Source organism: Microtus oregoni, unplaced genomic scaffold (assembly GCF_018167655.1).
Source record: "Microtus oregoni isolate MIOR12 unplaced genomic scaffold, Mior012 000018F_ref0000195, whole genome shotgun sequence".
Classification (NCBI taxonomy): domain Eukaryota; kingdom Metazoa; phylum Chordata; class Mammalia; order Rodentia; family Cricetidae; genus Microtus; species Microtus oregoni.
Genome location: NW_024543077.1, coordinates 26,472,210 through 26,487,727, shown reverse-complemented (window position 1 = coordinate 26,487,727; position 15,518 = coordinate 26,472,210). Strand labels below are relative to the sequence as shown.

General features: G+C 45.9%; 1 protein-coding gene across 1 annotated transcript in view; it reads right to left on the bottom strand.

The window, feature by feature from the left end:
- The window catches only part of LOC121459043 (rho GTPase-activating protein 28), a 174,047-nt gene that overhangs the window by 47,531 nt on the left and 110,998 nt on the right, over window positions 1–15,518 (bottom strand). Inside the window, exon 3 of the mRNA XM_041668543.1 lies at window positions 13,591–13,808. Within this exon, the coding sequence (XP_041524477.1) occupies window positions 13,591–13,808 (218 nt within the window). The remainder of the gene's footprint in view (window positions 1–13,590; window positions 13,809–15,518) is intronic.

Below are 15,518 nucleotides of genomic sequence, written 5' to 3'. Positions count from 1 at the left end.
CTTTGGTGGCTCGGGGGTCCCAGCTAAGGACCAAGCAAAGCAGACAGCACTACCAGGTCACTCTAAAATTCTAAGAAAAACATGAACGGGAGAATAAAAGCAAAATACTAGTTTATGTGGGATGGGAAGAAATTAAATCATTTTCTCCTCCCTCTCAGCACAACTGTTCCATGGTTGGCCAACTCTCTCAAAGAGCATTTGTTAGAACTTAGTCCCCAACACAGTAGTATTCAAGTGACACCTCAAAAAGCTGTGCAGGACCTTGACGCTCTTATTCCGGGAGGGGGACTGGTACTCTGAGAGTGGGTTCCTCAAGAAAGGAGGCATGTGTCCTCTGCAGCTTCTCCTGTCTCACTTCCCTACCACGGACGACACAGCACGGAAGTCTTCACCAGCTGCTCGGCCAGTCCTTCTTCGCGGCCCTTCAGCTTTGATAATGTTCCTTCCACCCTCGAAAGTTGAGAGAAATAAATCTCTGTTCTATACACATGGCCCAGGGTGTGGACATCCCTTTCTAACAATATAAAATGGTAAAAATCGAAGAAAATATGGTCACCGGTTCTGACGAAAACAGATTGAGAGAAAAACCGTTGATAAGGGTTTAGTAATTTCCGAGAGATTCGGAGGCCACTGCGGTCTCACATTCAGAGCCATCGCCACAAATGAATAAACAGAAAGAAGTAAAACTTGAGATACCATTTTCAGTTAACAGTGTGACTGGTAAATTTTAACATCAACATGAACAGGGGAAAATTTTTTTTTTTTTTTCCGAGTGACACTAAGTCCATCAGCCACATTCCAGGGAAGGCCCATGCTCAAGAGGAGCTGGACAACACAAGTCAGACTACGTGTTTTCAGGGACTTTTTCTTATGCTTGTGTTTTTGTTTTTGAGAGAGAAAAAGAACATGAGTTAGGTCGGGGGAAGTCTGAGAAGAGCTGGTGGGAAGGAAAGAATATGATAAAACGTATGAAATTCATCAAAGAATAAGTAAAATACAAATAAACCCATGGGTGCTATAATCATTCATTGCAAAAATTAGAATTAGGAAGCTAGCAAATGATAGAGATCTAATCTACTAGCATGCAAGACAAACAAAGGCACTGAAAGTACAAGACATAATTCAAGAAAAATGTAATTTTGATCCAAGTGCAGAAAAGGAGAAATAATGAGAATGTTTCGAATTCACAGAAGTCTTTTGCAAAATCTCAAAGCTGACTATTAACAGAATGAAAATGATAGTTTAGTGTCCCAGCAATAAATACAAACTTCCGAAGTGTGTAGAAATATATAAATGAAAGTGGGACATCAATAATGGAATCAAACATCGTGAGCCATAAAATTCCTGAAATTTAAATTGAGCGCCAACCCACAAATTCCTGAAGGATAGCAATTTTAGCACTTTCATAATCATTGGCTGGAGGAGGAGACCTGGTCAGACGTCCTCATCAACTTGGACCATGAAGACAATATGGACAAGTTCAACAGAACCACCATATACGGGCTGCCCATGCATGCTTCAGCATTGCCAGGGCAGAAATTTCATTCTTTGTGGTTTTTTTTTTCAAGACAGTGGTGGGTTTGAAGCAATGGAGCCAGGAGGGCCTGTGGTGTTAGAGTGGAAGAGTGTGGCCGGTGCCTCCCTTAGTCCTGCTTTAGCGCAACGGCCTGAGGGGACCGGAGGATCCAGCTGAAAATCCACTGGACGGAGCTTGATCTGGAATCACTTCTTTACACTAATGTTATATAGTAAAAAAAGAAAGAGGAAGAAGGAAATGAGCATAGCTTAGCGGAGTCAGAGCAGGAAGAGCAGAGAAGGGTAAACACCAGAGCGCTAATGTCCTTCTTGGGCTGACACGCTCATGTCACAGACGGTCTACTCAACGGACAGCGGCTATCGCCCAGCTACTGGGAAAAACTAAAGTGCGTGGGGACAGCAAAGGGGACTTGGGTATCCTGGCTGGGTGTGGGCTGTGGAAGACTTCCCGCACAGAGGGCATAATAGAGAGCTTGCTGCCAACCTGACTGACTTATAGCAAGGAGGGCTTGACACTTCTGTGAGAAATAGAATGAAATTGGAAAAAAAAATCAGGGGCAATTTTACAAAATAGTACTGCTTCCAGTACCAGCTGACTGCACTGCCCTCCAGACCTCAGCTGACAAATGAATTCAGAGCAGCCAGAACCCAGCTGGACACATGCAGACCACACAACAGAGCACTCAATGGGACCAAGAGCCAGCCACAAGTGAGTGCCAGATGTACCAGCTCTCGTCAAATACTGAACAGTAGGTCCTACAGACCCCAGCCCCACCATCAGCCTTCAGAGGACCAAGGCGGGGTCGGTATCAGGGAAGAGTCATCTCCCTGTGTCAGGAAGGGGTGGAGAGCAGACAGACAGACATGAGAGCAGACAGACGGACATGCGAGCAGACAGACAGACATGAGAGCAGACAGACAGACAGACATGAGAGCAGACAGACAGACAGACATGAGAGCAGACAGACAGACATGAGAGCAGACAGACAGACATGAGAGCAGACAGACAGACATGAGAGCAGACAGACAGACATGAGAGCAGACAGACAGACATGAGAGCAGACAGACGGACATGAGAGCAGACAGACGGACATGAGAGCAGACAGACGGACATGAGAGCAGACAGACAGACATGAGAACAGACAGACAGACATGAGAGCAGACAGACAGACGTGAGAGCAGACAGACATGAGAGCAGACAGACAGACATGAGAGCAGACAGACGGACATGAGAGCAGACAGACAGACGTGAGAGCAGACAGACATGAGAGCAGACAGACAGACATGAGAGCAGACAGACGGACATGAGAGCAGACAGACATGAGAACAGACGGACATGAGAGCAGACAGACAGACATGAGAGCAGACAGACAGACATGAGAACAGACAGACGGACATGAGAGCAGACAGACGGACATGAGAGCAGACAGACAGACATGAGAGCAGACAGACAGACATGAGAGCAGACAGACAGACATGAGAGCAGACAGACGGACATGAGAGCAGACAGACAGACATGAGAGCAGACAGACAGACATGAGAGCAGACAGACAGACATGAGAACAGACAGACAGACGTGAGAGCAGACAGACAGACATGAGAACAGACAGACATGAGAGCAGACAGACAGACATGAGAGCAGACAGACAGACATGAGAGCAGACAGACGGACATGAGAGCAGACAGACAGACATGAGAGCAGACAGACAGACATGAGAGCAGACAGACAGACATGAGAGCAGACAGACGGACATGAGAGCAGACAGACAGACATGAGAGCAGACAGACGGACATGAGAACAGACAGACGGACATGAGAGCAGACAGACAGACATGAGAGCAGACAGACAGACATGAGAGCAGACAGACAGACATGAGAGCAGACAGACGGACATGAGAGCAGACAGACGGACATGAGAGCAGACAGACGGACATGAGAACAGACAGACGGACATGAGAGCAGACAGACGGACATGAGAGCAGACAGACGGACATGAGAGCAGACAGACAGACATGAGAGCAGACAGACGGACATGAGAGCAGACAGACGGACATGAGAGCAGACAGACGGACATGAGAGCAGACAGACAGACATGAGAGCAGACAGACATGAGAGCAGACAGACGGACATGAGAGCAGACAGACAGACATGAGAGCAGACAGACGGACATGAGAGCAGACAGACGGACATGAGAGCAGACAGACAGACATGAGAGCAGACAGACATGAGAGCAGACAGACAGACAGACATGAGAGCAGACAGACAGACATGAGAGCAGACAGACAGACATGAGAACAGACAGACATGAGAGCAGACAGACAGACATGAGAGCAGACAGACAGACATGAGAGCAGACAGACGGACATGAGAGCAGACAGACGGACATGAGAGCAGACAGACAGACATGAGAGCAGACAGACAGACATGAGAGCAGACAGACAGACATGAGAGCAGACACACGGACATGAGAGCAGACAGACAGACATGAGAGCAGACAGACATGAGAGCAGACAGACAGACATGAGAGCAGACAGACGGACATGAGAGCAGACAGACGGACATGAGAGCAGACAGACGGACATGAGAGCAGACAGACGGACATGAGAACAGACAGCGGACATGAGAGCAGACAGACAGACATGAGAGCAGACAGACGGACATGAGAGCAGACAGACGGACATGAGAGCAGACAGACAGACATGAGAGCAGACAGACGGACATGAGAGCAGACAGACGGACATGAGAACAGACAGACGGACATGAGAGCAGACAGACAGACATGAGAGCAGACAGACGGACATGAGAACAGACAGACAGACATGAGAGCAGACAGACAGACACGAGAGCAGACAGACAGACATGCTTTGCAGCATCTCAGTTGGCCAGGGCAGACTTTGTGAGCCATGAACTCAAGTATACCCACGTCATTCCTCGACCCTACCGCCGGGTGTGGCTTGAAGATGGCCCAAGACTCATGCCAGATGGCACAGATCGTAAAATAGGGCTGTGGGTTGACACGGTTCCCTGGGTGGCTACAGGCTCACACTCGCCTTCTTTGAGATTGTACTAACATGGATCAGATGCTAAACTGCGGGAGCAAGTTTAGTGCTGGAGTGTGTAACACGTAAGAGACCCTGTCCTCGGGGAGTGTGTAACGTGTATGACACTGGCTTTGGGAGTGTGTAACATGTAAGAGACCCTGGCTTCAGCGTGTGTGTAACATGTATGAGACGCTGGCTTTGAGGAGTGTGTGTCATTGTGAGATCCTGGATTCGGGGAGTGTGTAACACATGTGAGACCCTGGCTTCAGTGAGTATAAAATGTATGAGACCCTGGCTTCAGGGAGTGTGTAACATGTGTGAGACCCTGGCTTCAGTGAGTATAAAATGTATGATGTATGAGACCCTGGCTTCGGGGAGTGTGTAACATGTGTGAGACCCTGGCTTCAGTGCGTGTGTAACATGTATGAGACGCTGGCTTCAGGGAGTGTGTAACATGTGTGAGACCCTGGCTTCAGTGCGTGTGTAACATGTATGAGACGCTGGCTTCAGGGAATGTGTAACATGTATGAGACCCTGACTTGAGGGAGTGTGTAACATGTATGAGACGCTGGCTTCAGGGAGTGTATAACATGTGTGAGACCCTGGCTTCAGTGTGTGTGTAACACGTGTGAGACCCTGGCTTCAGGGAGTGTGTAACATGTGTGAGACCCTGGCTTCAGGGAGTGTGTAACACGTGTGAGACCCTGGCTTCAGTGCGTGTGTAACATGTGTGAGACCCTGGCTTCAGGGAGTGTGTAACATGTGTGAGACCCTGGCTTCAGGGAGTGTGTAACACGTGTGAGACCCTGGCTTCAGGGAGTGTGTAACATGTGTGAGACCCTGGCTTCAGGGAGTGTGTAACATGTGTGAGACCCTGGCTTCAGGGAGTGTGTAACATGAGTGAGACCCTGACTTCTACCCAGAGGATAATGTAAGTGTACCTAAAGTGGGCACCCGGGAACCCCATTCCCTCCCCCGCAGGGTCATACCCTGGCCCCACTTCGGCACATATGAGGAAACAAGCACCTCCCCCTCATCTGTGCCTCCCTCGTGGTATTTACACTTAGACAGCAGCAGAAATGCTACAGGTCCAATAATGAGAATTAAATTACTACTGTGTGATATGTGGAAGGCCACAAAAGAGTCACCTTTAGGAGCTTATGAAAATCTAGCCAGCCCGCCCCCCCCCAATCTCCCAACCCCTACCCCACCCTGTACACACTCACTTTTGCACTTGGAGCTGCATCAGTACTTGCTAGTGCTTCCGAAGCACAGGGAGAGCATGTGGGAGCATGTGGATTTAACTAGGAGATTACTTATTCCTTAGTTTGAATCTCTCCCCCTCCCCATTGTTTCAAAGTAAATCAGCATTCTCTCCCTCGTCTGCTGTAGTAATAGGAGTGGCAGGGGTGCGTCCCCAGAACCCCGGCCGCCTGCTAGCTTATGCCCCAAATAACAACATACAAACTGTATCCATTTAAACACTGCTTGGCCCATTATATCTAGCCTCTTCTCGGCTAACTCTTGTACCTGGACTAGCCCATTTCCAATAATCTGTGTAGCATCAGTCTTACCGGGGAGATTCTAGCCTACGTCCATCCTGGGTCGGAGTTCATTGTGTCTGCCCGGGAGAGGGGAGCATGGCCTCTGCTCCAGAGAGCAGAGCTGTCGAGTCTGCCCCTGAGAGAGGGGAGCATGGTGTCTCTCTGAGCTCACTTCCTCTTCCTCCCAGCATTCTGTTCTGTTTACTCCTCCCACCTATGTTTTAACCTATCAGGGCCAAGCAGTTTCTTTATTGCTTAACCAATGAAATCAACAGATTGATAGATGATACTCCCACATCAGTCTGCCTGATGGCCTTTAAAAAAATGACTTCTTCAAACCTCCTGACACTATTCCCCTTTACTTGACCCATGGACTATTTTTTCCCCACCTGGGGACCACTGATATCATTTCTTTACCCTTATTTGCATCCCAAACTTTTTATTAAAATGAATTGGTATGCAGCAAAAATCGTTTGGATACTAAGAAAAACTAAAGGGCATTTTAGCACAGAAATGAGCTCTCCCTTCAAACTGTGCATCCATCACGGGTCGTGAGTTTCATCTGAGACTTCATCCCTCACAGAGACTGAGGGAGACAGCGATGGCTATGAGTACATATATACTCAGCACTGCACTGAGCCTTGTGCCCATCAATACTGAGATCAGATTCAATTCGAGGGATGAAAACGGGCATTTTTCTTTGTAGGAGGCACTGCCAACTATTTTCCTATCCCCAGCCTGCTGTCTTCATTAACAGTATCTTGATCCCTCACCCCCAGGGAGTTCTATGCCTAACAAAAACCAACACACGAGCATCTTTGAAGCGAACGATGATGTGGTCCTGAGCCACGAGGTAACGGGAACTCTCCCAAGAAGGATTTCCAGGAAAGTGAGTCTGGAATGATAGGGCCTTTGATGCCATTCCAGAATATGGAGCCTGCAGTGGGCCCGTCGGACTCGTCAGTAAATGGACGAGGCTGTATGTGGATGACACACAGGAACGCAAAAGGAAGCTGGGTTCCTGGCAAGAAAGAACCATCTACTTGAGCGTTGCCTTCAAAGAGGAAAAACTCCTAGTAGCACAACTCGCCATTTCCTGTGCTTCTGTTCTGTGCAGTCAAGGGCACACATGAATTATATACAACACAATACATAAAAGCACCCCCCATGACTGTATCTGCACAGTCAGTCAGTGACGTACACCTTTAGCTAAATACTTACCAGTTATGAAACCGGGTGTTAATTAGATCCGTGTTTCCCCCAATTAAATGAATGTTTACTCATGTCTTCCAAACCCTGGAGCAATGCCTTTGGGTACAGACCATGTGCTAAGCACCCTGACCCTGGCTTAGCACTTTCGACTTAGCATGCCATGGCTAAGGCAAGATCCAAACACTCTGCTCCCTCACTACGGGACACCATTGGAAAACTAATTCGCAGGTTATTTATTGAAATCATAAAATGTCTTTGGGTTCATAAAAATAGTTATTCCTCAGCCTGACTGTTTCCAGCGAAGATTATATATTTCATTGAAAACGAGGAGAGGAAAAAAAAAAAGCACATTAACTTAGAAAGGAGCTAGTTAATCCGGACAAGAAAATTCCATCAAGTGAACAAAATGCACACACTACTGTCTCCCTCTCCTACCAATCAAACTGAGCGACAGAAGATATAGCATCGTTTAAAAGGCTTAGCTCTGGAAGGTACTCAACATTTTACTAGCAGAAAAGAAGTTATCGGGAGTTCCCGGAAGATTAAAACTCAAAAATGGGTTGGTAAGGCCTCGGCCTGGGAAAAGGCACAAAAGAAAACCGAGGAGTTAAATGCTTAGTCCCCGAGCCACAAAAATGGCTCAATAGTGTAGAAAAATCTTCAGCCTGGGAAAAGGTACGAGTGACAATAAGCAGGAGTTAAGTGCTTGGTCCCCAAGCCTCCACATTCAGAGAGAAATGGAAAAGTTTGGAATGCAGCCCAGCTCAAAAAAGTGACGAGCAGCTGAAAAACATTTTTCTTGGTAAAAGGGCAAGGCAGAGTCTTTCCTTGAGTGAAGGCTGAAGGACAGACTCCCGGTTCCACAGTGACCTTCACTGGCTGCTCGGTGGCTGTTAGGAGGAAGTAGTGGCCTAGGACTGCAGGGTGGCTGAACTATACCTCAGCCGGGACTTTTGGATGATAAGGACAAGAGTAGGAAAGGGGAAGTTTGCTTTGCCTGGAAAGGAAATAGAGTTCTTGGGGAATCTTGTCGCTCAGTCATCAACTGTCACGTCTCAAAGCAAAATGCGGCAGGTGAGACACACTTGTCTACCCACGGACCCCAAATCCTTTTCATAGCAGACTTTTGGTGCTGAAGCGGGTCCATACAACTGCATGAGAAGCACACAGTCACCAACGAAAGAAATCACAAGCAATCAATCTAGTCTCCCCTGAAGAAATATATATCAACAGCCAGGGATGAGAAATCAATTTAACGATAACAATGGGAAGAGAAAACAATGACTCTAAAAATAAGTCCATCACCGGAAGGAAACCGCTCACAGAAAGGAGCAGGAGGTGGGAGGTTAGGCTTGCGCTGTCTTCAGAGTGCGAGATGGTGTTTGCAGCCAAGAAGCAAGAATAGTGCAGCTGGGCAGAGACAGCAAGGGTTGGGATGCTTCCCTGACATGTCTGAGCCCTGGCTTTAATCCCTGCACACAAAATCAACAATACCAATGGACAGATTATTAGAATAAAAGAGAAATCAAAGGAAGGGAAGATAGCTATAAACTGGTAAGTATTAAATTCCGAAAATTAACCCAAGTACAAATTCAACCATGGCCAAATTACTGACATTCGCAAATGGAGGTTCAAGGGATTTTTCAAGAATCTAAAGCAAACACACACAAATGAAACAAAACAAAACAAAAACAAAAACAAAACCCGGGAAATTAAAAGAGAAGAGTCAAGAGTCCCAGAGATCAGTCTGAGCCCAAGAACTACTCAACAGGGGCTCAGGAGACCGTGCACCATGGGAAGGAATTTATAATAATTTAAATATTTCCTAGTGTTCAAAGTTTTCATTTAGTGCAGACACGATGAATTTTGCAAAAAGGTCAAGCTGGTACAGTTTCAAACCCCAAGAATATAAATGACAATCAAACACTTTGACTTTTAGTCAATAAAGGAGCAGGCCTGCTCTGACATAGGTATAGTACACCACAGTGACTACTCAGGATGGATGGCTGGAGATTCCCTTGCAGTTCCGAGGGAAGGGGAATTTAAGCTGGAATTATAGGAGAAAAATTTTTTTGGAAAACTAACATAATTTGAGCGTCTGTATATCAAACTATTGAATGTATGTTGTCACCTGTTGAGTATACAGGTAAAATTATACATTTAAGATGAATACAGAATCTTCTTGTGAAACTGAGAGGTTTAGGGACAGTAAGATGGCTTAGCAGGTGAGGGTGCCTGATGACTTGAATTCCCTTCTCAGGACCCAAATGGTAGGAGTAAAATCAATTTAACAGAGGAAGTTGTCCTCTGACCTCTACAAGTACAGCACACTGTAGTCCTCACATGTGCGTGCTCACACACACACACACACACACACACACACACACACGCATACTCACACGCACACACAAGGGGTTATATAATTAAAAAGAAACTTACTAAGAAAGTGAAACGGAAAATTTTAGGCAAATATTCAGTTAATTTTGGCAAACGACAACCAAAGAAAGATAATGATAAGAGAGAAAAGAGGGAGAAAGGACCAAAGCAAGAAAAGAAAGGAGGAAGAAGAGATGAGCGAGGGGGATGTACAATCAGTGGCCGCAGAGGGAGGAAGGAAGGGAGGCAGAGAAAGAGGGGGAAGCAAACCAGGACAGATGTGGAGCAAGGAGAGAGGAGAATTGGTGTTTACTTGTTAAGCTAAGACAGGAAGTTTAAAAGGCCCAGGGCATTCCTTACAAGGTATTCACAAAAGACGCTGAAATCTTTAGGGAAAAGATCAGACCTTATATAACAGAAACACGAGGTTCTTTTTCGAAGGCTAGGTTTACGTGGTTTTTACATGCCAGACAAGAAACACACACAATACAAGGCTATTTGGTTCTTCCTTTTGCCTGCAGCTACCCCACCTCTTACCTTAACCCTTATTCCCACTTCACTCTGAAACTGGGCTGTAACTGAAGACTGAAGGCAAAGGCAGAGAGAAGGAAGGGTTCTGTCATCATTATCTCTTAACTGTCTGGTGTGTGTGTGCGTGTGTGCACACTTCCACTGCCCTGCCTGGAAGCAGCAGTTCATAGCCGATTGCACCCGAGAAAAACTTCAGTTTTTACACTTAAAGACCAAGGTACAAGCGTTCTCTTCATCTGTCCCTTCAGAGAGGGTCAGAATAAAAGAAGGGATTGGCCACAAAGGACCCCATACTTTACTGGTTTGTATTGTTAAAGAGATGCAATGTCCCAAAAGTACTGGAGACTTTGATGTCTAAGACCAAAGCCTAAAAGAAACAATTTAAAAGAGAAACCCTGATACGTCCTCATGGTTTCAGTCCATTGTGGAATGAAAGGCATTGTGGGATAGCTCAGCTATGGTGGTAGGAACATTCGGCGGAGCCTGTTTAGCTCTTGACAAACCAGGAAGGGGTGGGTATAACCTTCAAAGGCATATCCCTAGTGACCTACTTCTACCAGCCAGGCCCCACTCCCAAAAGGTTCCTCAGACTCCCAACAGACTACACCAGGTGAAGAACAAGCTGATGTAGGAGGTTCTTCTGTCTATGTGTTGCTTTCATTGGCTGAATAAAGAAACTGCCTTGGCCTTTTGATAGGGCAGCCCTTAGGTGGGCGGAGTAGACAGAACAGAATGCTGGGAACAAGGCAGTGTGGCAGGTGCCATGAATCTCCTGCCTGCGACAGACGTAGGTTAGAATCTTGCTGGTAATCCACAGTCACATGGTGATACACAGATTTAATAAAAATGGGTTAATCAAGATGTGAGTTAGCCAATAAGAGGCTAGAGCAAATGGGCCAGGCAGCAATTTAATTAGTACAATTTCAGGGGGTGTAAGCTAGCTGGGACAAAACAAGCAGCCCGCTCCTCCTACTACAACAAGCAGCCTAATAGGAACCAATGGAAACCACTTCAGACACAGGATTCAGGGCAAGCCCATAGACCCTTTCTAATTCAGCTTACTGGAGGAGAGCCCAAGCCTTTGCTTCAAGTAGCTGGTAAGAGATTTGACAAAAAAAGCAGGTAGACACAGTTTTCAAGACTGTTGTACAATGACCCTGGGAACGGTAGAAAGGCAAGTTCTAGGGAACTGAATTTATCAGGACCAACTTTTCATTGGCCGGCATCTCAGCCAAGACATATGTGGCTGAACTCTTGGTTTCAAGGTGTAGAAGCCATCTTCCCCCCATTACTGCTAGAGAGAAACAATAATCCTTCCACCCAGAAAGATGCAGACTTCAACTAAGTCAAAAATTCAAATGTCACGGAACTCACAATGCTCAACAAGTCATAGTACAACAGGCAACATGACATTCTGCTGTTCAACACACACGCTCCAAGTCATATGTGATTGTTTAGATTTAGACTGATTAAGATTATACAAAATATCAAATTCAGTTAACTTGCTTGTTGCAAATATGATGGAGGCTGTCATATTAGAATAGAAACAAACCATTGCTATCATCTAGAAAGTTCTGTAAGATGGTATTATTCTATGATATTATCACAGATACATATATTAACTAGGTATATGCAAATTTCCTGGCAATATCCTTTATGATGACTATATCTAAGAAGAAAATACAAACAACCTGAGAAGACTGAAATTGGAGACATCATCCATGATCACTATCTATGGTGGTTTAAATAAGAATGTCCCTCATCGGTTCATATATTTGAACACTAAGTTGCCAGGGATTGGCACTGTTTGAGAAGGATTAGAAGGTGTGTCTTTGATGAAGTGGGTGTGACCTTGTTGGAGAAAATGTGTAGCTGGAAGTGGGTTTGAAGTTTCAATCCCCAAACTAGACCCACATATCTCTCTTACCCTTGGTATAGATGAAAGTTTCTGTCCTGTCCAGTCCCATAGCTGTTTGGTCCCAAATAAACACACAGAGGCTTATATTAATTATAAACTGTCTGGTCTATTATTCAAGCTTAATACTAACTATCTCTTATGACTTAAATTAGCTCATAATTCTTATCTACATTTAGCCACGTAGCTTGGCACCTTTTCTCAGTAAGGCGTTCTCATCTTGCTCCCTCGGCTTCTGGATGACAACCGACTTTCTGCCTTTCCTCTTCCCAGAATGCTCTTAGGCTGGCCTCCCTGCCTATACTTCCTTCTCGGATACTGGCCAATCAGCGTTTTATTAAACCCATATGAGTGATAAATCTTTACAGTGTACAAGAGCATTATCCCACAGCACTTGGCCTGCAGACCAGTATATACCTCTCATCCATTGCTCCAGGGACAAGCGTGTGTCACGTTACCTGCCATGATGATAATGGACTAAACCACTCAAATTCTAAGTAAGCCCCCAATGGAAAACTCTTTTGTAAGAGTTGCCTTGTCATGGTGTCTTTTCACAGCAATAGAAACCCTAACTAAGGCACTAGCTGACATCCTTGTTATCTTCAATTATATCATGACAGAAGCTGCACTGGAACAGAAGAGAAACCTAAATCAGATGGATGGATTGAATTGCCCCTCAGGCAGAATAGCACAGTGCCAAGTTTCTTTTATTCTGTGTAATCATCAACCCAGAATCCCATGAATCCTCTCTGGATAGCATCAGGGAAGGGATTGTGCACACGGAACTCATTGAATAAATACCTGCTGTGCCAAGCCACACTGTCAGGCAACTGTTAAATGGCTCAGTGAGAGAAGGAAGAAGCTCACTGGAAGAACACCGTCAGTCCAGCTGACGTAGGTGGGGTGGGCGTGACTAATGGTGCCAGGAGGGAAACCGTGGCAACACAACCAAGGCGGACAAGGTGGAACTCCAATCAGCCACTTCTCACAAGAACCGCAATCACTCATTTAATTGGTTCCCATGTCTTCTAGTTTTATCAAAGTGCATTTTCTGAACCTAAAGGCTACTCTACTCATTTCCCTACCCCCATTTAAAACGATCCACTTGGACTTACTCACAAGAACTCAGGTATGTCCCTGGGGCCCCTGTGCCTTCCACAGAATTTACATTCTAAAGGTTTACCCCACTATCAAGGAAGTTGCAAAGTAACTTCAACAGAGAAGAGAATAACCTTGGTGTGCAGGGAAATGCAGCCACGAAGAGGTTGACTGATTGGTCAGGCTCTGGTCTACAGGATGCAGCCTTGCTCTTGGCTCTAGCTCCCTCTGAGAGTTAGGATGGACCAGCCTCATCTGAGACGTTTCGCCATCCCTGCCACACCCTCCCACCCAGAGATCAAAGCAAACTCCTTTGGGAATCAAACTTGCTACATACGGGAGATTCACTGACTCCAAAGACATCTCTCACATCCCTGACGGGTTGCTTGCTCTTCTTCCTCAGCGTCTGGGTATACGTGTTGTATCTCTTTTTCACGGCAGCGGCTTGGGTGCGAGTCAGCGTGGACAGGAGGGCTTTGCCATCTTCCTCTTCGTTCCCAGAGATCAGGGTTGACAGTCCCACATCTTGTAGCCACTCTGCTTCAAGTTCTCCTTCTGGAAACAGCATGAGCAAGGGGAGGTTAGGGTCATTTCTAGAGGGCTACTGATGCATGCAGCTCGTCTCTGGGTATACCAGACACTCAGGCGCATCGGGAAACTTCATAGTTATCTGTCTGTTGTCACTCTGAGACAAGGTCTTTAACTCATGATCTTCCTGCCTCTACCTCCAAATGCTAGGATTGCAGCAGGTGCCAGCATGGCCAAATAAGACTGTCTTTTCTTCTGCAGTGATTATGAAAGAATAAATGAAATGTTTACACTTTTTAAAATATAACTAAAGTCATAAAATGCTGCCTGTAGAGTAAGGTTATGTGGCAACTATGAAAAGCAGTTTTCCTTGCTAGAAGGTTAAAGATAAGCCATATTGAGACTTCCAATTAAAAAATGGATAAAACATGAAGTTATTTTACTAAAATTATAACAGAAAAAGCATGGCTTAGCAAGTCACAAACAGCTCCTCAGTCACTCAAATGCAGCTTCAAATCCACCACTTAGCAGCTGACTGACATTGGAAAAGTTGTCTCGAGCCCTCAATCTCCCCTCGGCAAATGAGCACCAAGCATTTCCCTTCCCTTATGCGGCTCCAGCTCCCATTCTGAACACAGGATGAACTTTCTCCCACCAGAAGTGGGGCTCAGTCCATCACTGACAGAGTTTCAATTTTCTCTGTCTTTCCAAAGCCTCAATGTGGTTCCGACACCATCTTCTGTTGACCAAGCGATGCAGGGTGACTGGAGGCATCCTACTAGACTGTCCTTACAGACTGTACAGACAAGACTTCCAGGTCCACCTCTGTCATATCCTCACTCCACAGGGTGCAAACTCGCTTGCTCTAAACCCACTAATTTGAATCCTGGACCCCAGTGAGGGCTTTGTCCCACAGGTACCCTAATCCTACCCTCTAGATTTCTATCTACTGCTGAGTGTAAGGGTCTGGATGTCTTCTCTCCCCTTTGATGCTGGAAGATATTCTGAACTTTTCTTGCTGGGATCTTAAGATAATAAGCTATTTCGGTTAATCCATGTGTCTGTGTTATTGTTGCCTCTTTGCATTCCCTGACCAACAAACTGGACAGAAGTCAATCCCGAGCGCAAGGGAATCTGCTAATAGAAACAAGTATTTGTGTGATTTGCTCTGGACACTTGGCCATCAAGCCACCCACCAAGACGAAGGACACCGTGGAAGGCACAGCAATGACATCCACCCCTACCTGCCCGAACCTCCACCAGGGCAGGGCCACAGTGTATAGCCTGCCCTGAGAGAGAACACAGTGCTCATGTAGAAACATACCACTACAGGGACAGCAATAAAAACGGTATGCAGCCACGAGGATACTCTTTTTTGAGAAACTATTTATGTATTTGGCAAAGAACCTGGAGTAAAATATTTAATCGCTGTTCATTTTCCTGATTCTCTGAACATGGGACAATCTGTCTATTTTTTCAGAAGGCAATTCAACACCCGAGGCTCATCTGTGAGCATTAATTAGTACGGTAAACAAGATGGATCAAAGTTAAAGAGGAACATATCCTGTGCAGAAAATCCGCTGCGCACACTTCCCTGGGAACTGGGCTAGCAGGCTGATTGCGAGCGAGGGCTGTTTGATGAGCAGATTAGACTGACGTGTAAACAGGCCTGAGAGCCCCAGCCCGAGCGCCCTCAACCCTGCTTATGCTCTTACATCATCTGCATAAACAGATGCA